General features: G+C 34.6%; 1 protein-coding gene across 1 annotated transcript; it reads left to right on the top strand.

Moving 5' to 3' along the window:
- The first annotated feature begins 4445 nt into the window (after positions 1-4445).
- On the top strand, positions 4446-8795 carry LOC127851841 (uncharacterized). The gene is made up of 5 exons (XM_052385788.1): positions 4446-4581; positions 5893-6050; positions 6414-6521; positions 7418-7582; positions 8029-8795. The coding sequence occupies exons 1-5, from the start codon at positions 4534-4536 to the stop codon at positions 8375-8377; spliced, it is 828 nt and encodes a 275-aa protein (XP_052241748.1). The 5' UTR covers positions 4446-4533; the 3' UTR covers positions 8378-8795.
- The last annotated feature ends 399 nt before the right edge of the window (positions 8796-9194 follow it).

Below are 9194 nucleotides of genomic sequence, written 5' to 3' on the forward strand. Positions count from 1 at the left end.
TCAGGCTTGGCCCAGACCACGTTCACTGGGTAGCGCTTCATCTTGCACATTGACTCCCATGAGTAGTAGGGATTTTGTCTGGAAATATTGACTTAATGTTTAATGTCTGATTCGGGGAATAAGCGCTTTAAGACGGTATTTTTTTAAATAGAACAATAGAATTGTTGATGATTGTTGATGATTTAAAGATATATATTGTACGAATTTTACCTAAAAAGGAATTGATTTAAGTTAAGATGTGTGGAGCATACATTGTTTCAGGAAACAAATGGGTCGTGCTCTGTAAAAAAGGGATTAATGCATGTGCGTAAAGTGTCGTCCCAGATTAGCCTTGAAGTCCGCACAGGCTATTCAGGGACGGAACTTTCCGCCTAAATTGGATTAATGCTAAGAAGAGACTTTCTTTAAACGAAAACTATCATAAAAGAGAAAGGTATCGTCCCTGATTAGCCTGTTCGGACTACACAGGCTAATCAAGGACGGCACTTTCCGCACATGCATTAAACCCCCTTTTCACAGAGCACGGCTGACATATTGTTTTTATGTCCAAATACGACAATAATAGTGTCATGTAACAGTAGTACTAGTTGTGCATGTGAATGTATGGTTCAGATGGCGATGACTAGGTATGTTTAATTTTTTACAAATTAAATTAATGCCAAAAAATATTTTATATTGATATAACAATTCGAAAGCGGTGTGACATTTTTTTATAACACTGAACATAACTTCCACCTGGATATTTAATACAGATACATATAGAACTTAGTATTTTAAATAATACATGACAATTGTATAATAGTCATTCTTGTGATACTGTACAAAACTACGATTTTGAAACCCAACGAGACTTGCGTTACTACATATAATCATATAAAAACAAACAGATAAACTAAATAAGTTGTAGCAATAGTAACAGCATCATTCTCAACGTACCCCCCAAGTTCCATGGCAAAATCGTCGATGAAGTCCACGCATGAGCTGGTCACTTTAAGCGTGTCTCTGAAGTCAAAGTATTGCTCCGTACCTAAAAGACCGTCAATTTTATCTCTGAAAATAACAACAACAAACATAACTGTAAGCAGTCTTGGAAAAACAATCAGTGTGTGCTTTAAGTTCGTTAGCTTTACCGGAAAGATCCACAAATGCGTTACAGATAAAGAAAAAAATCAACACAACACTCGGCAAATAAATATGAACTAATTCTAAAACTAATATAAATTCAGAGAGAGTAAAAACGATCAATTCTATTGCTCTAGCGCTGTAAGTTGGTTTTTACCGCATACATTTGATTTAATTCCATCTCCATTGTAAGCATACCATTTTGAGCATGCTACGCGTTTACTAATGAACACACAACTTACATTATAAAACAGTACTTACTTGGGGTATGGAAGATTTGTGAATTTCGTGTCTTGGCATTTCCAGTTATAGTCGGGGAAGTGTCGCCCATACGTGAACGCCTGGGAGTAGGGCAAGGTGCACATGCCGTCTTTTGGTATCGGGTATGGGTTTGTTGGCAAGCCCGCACGTGCCATGGCCAGACACGTGGTCAGGAGAACAGCTGTAGCATGCAGCTGAAAATGAAAGTGAACTTATAAATTACGTTTGTAAGATTACTTTATTAATATTCTAACGATTTTTCAAGAACCTTAATAGATGCGTCCTTGTTTATTTTATGTTTATTTTAGTAGCGAATTTTTTTTTTGTAATTATGATATTATTTTTCAATTTATTTATTTATAATTAGTTTTATGCACAAGAATCATACTTAGTATATGACGAAGATTTTACATTCAATATGTTTGAGAGGTAGTTATATATTACATGTGCACCAACATAAGAAATTTACGATTTTAAAAGGTATCAAAGTTTGAATGAACTTACTCTCATACGCTTGTGTAACAAGCATAATTATCATTAAACATCGTGTTAATTTTCTGTTGTGCACATAAAAGATGATAAAATAAATGTGCATTACTAATGTATGAAAGTCAAACTAGTCAAAGTTAAGTTTTCAAGAAACATCACTTAGTATAAATAACAATATAGCATAAAGTTTTAATTCTACAAATGAAACTGACTTACCATTGTTTCGTCTGTGTTTCAAAGATGCAATTACTACCTCATATTTAAGAACATTTTGCTTTTGATTCAGACATAAAGGTTACGTTTTTGTAACGCGCCTTCTGAATGGCCAACAAATTTGACGTCAAGCGCATTATTGTTTTCAATTGGCCGCGAGGCTAACGTTAATTAATACCAAAACGTGGTAATAAATATTGGCTGACATCAAAGTCAAGTTCGCATAACGTCAACACTTACGTATTGTAATAAAGTTATTTGACGTTTGACTAATTGTGTTTTTGACTATCATGCATACAAAAGAGGGTCGTTCAAAAAACATTGTGCAATTTGTACTTTCCGACTTCAAGGTCAGGAAGATGATCATCATAACAAGCACACGCATCACTTTCATAGTTACTTACAATTATCAGAGAGTTTATGTTGATTATATCTAGCCCTTGTTTTGGTATTGTCTAATAAATATAAAATCACTCAACATATATCTATAATTTACATTGTTCAAATATTACGTTAGGGAAATTTACATCAATAAATGTTATTATGGTATCTATGTTCAGTAATCGTCGGCAAAGATTCTTGCTATTGTAATTGTTGCGTAACCTCCTTGTTGACACTTAATGATTAACTAATCTTGATTCATTTGTTCAGCAATTTTACGGATCCGGTTATATAACTTATACCAACGCTTATAAAACATTCAGCGATATTTGGAGATCACATTTTTGTTCAACAGCACGTGAGACAATTTTAGCTATTGTCAAAACAACGTTTTTTTTTCCTAATGTGTGATTGATTTATGTTCTTATAGTAATTATATAATAAATATTTAATTGATGTTCAATTTCCTTTTATATGAAACATGTTATTAATGTTCTATATGTAATACATTCGACACAACATCTGTTGTGATAGAAGAAGAACAAGTGCGTATAAGTTAATTCTTCTCGTGCGATTCTCACTTGGGACGACGGTGATACTGATGAGCCTCTGTACAGCTTCTCCTGCAGATTCACAGCTTACGTCGATTCGTTTTCCCTCAGCGTCTCTGGTCCAAATGCATGTCGATAAATCGAGCCTTGTGACTCCTTAGTTTACATGTCGCAGTTCGACCTCCCGACGAATTTTTAAATCTAACACAGATGCCCAGTGTACTATCTATAAATTGTCTTGTTTTGAGAGACAAAACCATCGCAATAATTTAGCGATGATTATAGAAGGGACAGCGTTCAATTATCTACCCACAAAATGTGTGACGTACACGCTCAGTCTGCCTGCACATCTTTCCAGAATAGGCTATCGACGTTTGCCAGTTTGCTATGAATATCACAGTGTGACTTCAATTTTCAAAATTGAACCCTATATAACACAGAATCGCCAACGGTACCCAACTCTCGGAACATATGCCAAACTTCTGATTTATTTAATAAAAATACACTAGTTTTTCGCTTTCTGTTGTCGGTCAAATCTTGAATGTTTTAAATTGTATAAATCTTTAATTTTAGCTTTCATGTTTTTTCTTTAAGCTTTATGAATTCTCTTTGAGCTTGATATAAACTAAACGTTTCTAATAATTACCACTAGCATGATCGCGTGCGGAGTTGTTAGGGATGCGCAGTTATTATGGGTTGAATTATGGTCCAGATTCAGATGGGTCATACAGTTAAAAACGATTCTATTTTGAAAAAACAAACAAACATGTTTTAAACTTTTAGACATCGCCTCGCATTTTTTAATAATTTATTTTCACAATTTTTATAATACCATTTACAATCTTTAACTGATAAGCATTGGAACTATAACGCTGTATTAAACAGTAATACTACTAATAATATTTAAAAAAACAAAAACAAAGTTGCTCCCATTTTACAACTTAAAACTTTGGCGGTCTTTATGCATTTTTTGCATACGGCCCTTTCTGTTAAATATGCTCGTTTTTTTTATTGTTTTCAACTAAACAAAAGCAAAACAACCATTGTTCGCCTCATTTGTTAAAGTTTAATGACATTTTGCCCGCGTTTAACTTGTTAAATAATCGGAACAAGTTTACACTATGTAGTTTAATGTTGTTGATTTTTATTTCAGTGTTACTTATATTGTCAATCAGCATTCATTTTTCAGGTTAACAAACCAGAGCTGACACGCATCAAATAAAAACAACGCATTCGAGTGACAGCACATGTTAACCTGATTCCAGGTGACAGCGTTACTTTTCGAACGCCCCTCTCTGTTGTTGTATCCTTGTCATCTGTCAGACTTGACAATGTACGTAGACAACATCCTAGACTATGAATTTTCTTAATAATTATAGCAATAATGAGTACGTTGTTCGAATTAAAAAACGCAGCTATTTACGCAAGCAAAAATCGTTTTTAACGAGCAAAATGATTGGTTGTCGGAGATCTCGCGTACATTCTTCGTATGGTGCAGTGTTTATAAAATAAATACATGCTTGCTTCACTGGATTATTGTACTTTTAAGCAGCCGACCAACATGGTGAGTGAAGTCTTTGAGATGATTTTATTAGAATAGAATGTGATCAGGCAATAATAGTCAAGTAGTTTGCTCAGTATTAACTGTTATAAAAGATTCATCAATGATGTTTATAGTTAATTATTGTTATATGATGATGATGATGATGATGATGATAATGATGATGATGATGATGATGATGATGATGATGATGATGATGATGATGATGACGATGATGATGATTATTATTATTATAATTAATAATAATAATAATATTATTATTATAATTTTTATATAACTCTAATTTTGCGAGTAGGATATCATCTTGTTATTTGTTTCAAAAGTTATTTTAGCGATATGCATTCCAATTCCAAAGTCTAAAGCAATACTTGTTTAAATATTGTATACTGTAATTGCATAAATAATTACGGAAGTCAACACTGTACGACACTTTCCGCCTAGACTGGATTTTTGCTAAGACGAGACTTTTTAAACGAAAAAATACAAAGCGTTTTCTCAGAACAAGGCTTACTATGTCTTATTGATAAAATACATTTTAATACATCGATAATTATTGTTTATTTGTTAATTTTCTTGTTTGTCATTCCATGCTATTATAATTTTTAAAAGGCTTGCCATTATTTTGATAATTTAACCGTTATTAAAAAGAGAGGACAGTTCAACAATTTTCACTTATTATATGAACACCGATGTTTCTAATATATGTATATACATAGTCTAAATTTGTTATAAGTATTTTACATAGATTCGATATGTGCTTTCAATATAACTGTATCGACATAAAAACGATACCAAACCTTTATAATAAAAAAGGTTTAATATTATAATCATTCGCATTGATCGGTCAGGGCGATGGCCTCGAGTTGTCATCATTTGTTTATTGTACCTTTCCCACTCAGAAGCAAAATCAAAAATGGCTATGTGCAAACAGCATACAATCAGAACGGCTCGCGAGTAACTTGATGTCTGTTCAGGTTTAATGCTGTTTGCTTCTCATCAGTATCTAAGGGTTGGAAATGAACCCTTTGAACTTTAGTAATGAAGGTCTTTAATTAAATTTAACTTTCTAAGGGAATACAAATGCGTCAAAATACGTATCTAAGTGGTAAAGGGTTAAATTATGTGCTACACGTTTCTGTCTGTATTGTATATGTGATTGATTACTTGCCTTTAATGAACGACTATCAGATGTTGACGAAAAGTTATCATCCTGTTTCTGGAGTAGTAAAGTTATTCGCATAAAATAAATGCATACAAAATACTGCACATGTGTTATTTCTCCCGTGCTATTCTGATCATGTGCGTTGACCTCAGATTCAGCACGTGCTCCTCGTGCTAGGAGTTGCAGCCTCCACCGCCCTGGGATGCCAGTTTGACATCCAGAAGTCGCAATTCTACTGGAAGAACGAAGTGAACATTTGCACGGACGACCTTTGCAAGACATACGACTACCTGCCATGCGAGGTGTCAAAGTAAGGCCATTCGCCCATAGTTATAAAGTAAAACACATTTCAATTAAAATAACTTTGGCTGGTTTAGTCCAGGGGGTGGGAATGGAAAAGAGTAGCAGTGCGCACCACATTGCTATTTCGGTCTATATCTTTCGCAAAACTTATTTCAAATTCATATACCTGTTAAAACAAGTTTTTTGTATCATTAGTTAAGACTGGGCTATAAATAACATCATTCTGAATATGAACATACTTTCATAACATGATGAAGTGCTGAACGCTTCCTAAGAAAAGGGCGATGCACAAAAGGGTCTGTTAATGCTTTTATTTTCCATATCCTTCTAAATTAAACCGCCTTATATCGGAAGATCTTGACATTTACAGAGATTATATCCTCGACCAAGCTATTGCGCACACCCCGGAGGACGTTCTGTATGAAATCGAGGTGATGAAGAACTACTTTAACACCTTTATTCCAACGCCAAATAACTCGTAAGAACATGTATCATTGTCCATGCGCTATTAGATAGGTTAACAATTAATTACATTTCAAAATATTGTAACATTTAAACTGTGTACAGTTGTCTTAAGAGACAAATTGACATAATCAGACATACATTTGTACTATTATAATGCAATGCTTTGTTCATTAATATCAGTCGCGTTATAGGAAAAGGGGCTCAATGCATGGGCGTAAAGTGTCATCTCAGATAAACATGGGCAGTCCGCGTAAAGTGTCATCTCAGATAAACATGGGCAGTCCGCGTAAAGTGTCATCTCAGATAAACATGGGCAGTCCGTGTAAAGTGTCATCTCAGATAAACATCGGCAGTCCGCACAGTCTTACCAGGGACGACACTTTCCGCCTAAACTAGATTTATGTTTAGTAAAAAATATTTCCTTTTAAACGAACAATTCCATAAACGCGAATAGTGTTGTCCCTGACAAGCCAGTGCAAACTGCCTATGATTATCTGGGATGACATTTTACGCAAAAGTATTAAGCCCAGTTTTCCCAGAACGCGGCTCATATATTCACTGTTGGTAGTTGTTTACCGCATATTTGGTTCGTGTTTAAGTACGGTTGAGTACAGACGATTGCTGAGTCAAAGTCCATGTGAACACATCATTAGCATGCAAATATTATCTATACCCATATTTACTCGTTCAACGGAGTTTATGCAAATGAGTAAAAAGCACGACCAACATAACAAAATACATACTTACACAATTTCGAAGAACACACTTGCTCCTGAAAGTAAATGTAGTAGCAAATTCCATTCTTAAGACGATATTACAACTGCTTTAATTAACAACCAAAGTCTTAGTTGATCCCTAAAAAAAGTTATACGATCAATTTAAAACTATTACAATATACGCTTCTTTTAGGTTACCGTTCACGTGTGATGGTGTCTGCTCCAAGAACATGCGTTCAATCCAGCTACAGAGAATATTCACTAAGGTAAACGTCAAGGACCCTAACAACGGCGCCTTCTATCAGGAAAACCGAATGTGCATCGTCATAGGCCCGGATATATATTATCAGCAGTGCGGGTAAGCTTTCAGCGCGGACGTTTTTGCTTTTGATAAGTATCAATCAATCATTATCTTCTTCTTTCTCCACGTACTCCTCCGCATTATAAAAATCGGAATCAGTATCACCTTCAAACACTAAAAACTTCACCATTATTACATATTCCAGTAAGAACTTAATGACGGAAGAACTGTGATAACGAATGTAATGTACAATATAAGTTTAAGTGGATCTTTTCTTAAGAAACGCTTTTCTAGTTTTTAAATATTAAGTTTTGAATGATTTGCTCTTATTGTATTTGTAAGAACTGGCATTGTGTCTTTATTTTCTAGCGACAGTCTATTTCATCGACGAAAAAACACACTAAATAATAGATGTTCTGTCCTATGGATCAACCCAAAATAGTGAATGCAAATTTTAAGGTCATACAAAACTTAGTTAAAAAATACATCTTAACCTATTCTAGGGGTCACTGTGACGTTCCAGACTACACAGACCGATACTGCCTCCCGGATCTATCAGTCAAGGTGAAGCTGTGGGTTTACTGTCCGGATGTGACGCCAAGTTGTCACAAAGTAGACTTTGATATTCCGCTCTCGTGCACGTGCAAGAAAATCACGTGCCAGAAGGGCATGCCTTTGGGTCCCGTTGACCTTCCGCAAAGGCTGATGCCACCGGCGCCGCCAAATTGGATTCCGGGAAAAGGTGTCGACGTCATGAATCCAGGAAAACCAATTGAAGTAATGAATCCAGGGATACCGATTGACTTCATGAACCCAGGAATTCCAATGGGATTAGGAGTGTGGAAGAAATAAACGTTGAACTTGCATGTGTTTTATTGCTTTATGCATTATTGTTTATATCCACTTGTTTGATTTAATCCTTCTCTCGAACGATGATGACTGAATATAGCATGTCGATTAACCTGATAATGCCAAATGGTAGAATGGCCAGTCTGAATCTTGTTTCACATTGGCTTCGCTTTGTTTTCTGTTAAATGAAGCTTTACAACCATGTGCATATGTGTATGTTTTGTATATATATTTGTACATAGAACATGGGATGTAAGACAACATGAATTTGATTGTGATGGTTCTTTTGTATCCAATGAGTTTATCCGTAGTAGTAATTTTAATGACGGAGATGTACATACGGTATGATGGTCTGTGTGCTTACGGTATGATGGTCTGTGTTGAACTGTTATATTCGTAGTAGTAATTTTAATGATGGAGATGTGCATACGGTATGATGGTCTGTGTTGAACTGTTAAAGAAAGTATTACGCAAATAATGAACGCCTTCTAACTACTTCATTGTTGCTGTTTTTCGTCTTCTAACTACGTTATTGATGCTGTTAAACTAATGATTCGAAATGAAATGTATGCGTTTTTTTAAGGGTAGTTTCACAGTGTTGGGCTTGAAAAAATACCTTTAAAATAAATTGTTAGAAGACAAAGTAACGACAATTGTAACTGATTATAGTAACTGATAACATATTTGTAAGCATTATTATTTTTTATTTACTAGAAGTTGCACATCTGTAAGTCCTACTCTATAAGTCACCTTATTATTATTTTTTTCAATATATATGTTACTTTAAATATAATATGAATGTCATATAAATCATATAAAC

This window comes from Dreissena polymorpha, chromosome 11 (assembly GCF_020536995.1).
Source record: "Dreissena polymorpha isolate Duluth1 chromosome 11, UMN_Dpol_1.0, whole genome shotgun sequence".
NCBI lineage: Eukaryota > Metazoa > Mollusca > Bivalvia > Myida > Dreissenidae > Dreissena > Dreissena polymorpha.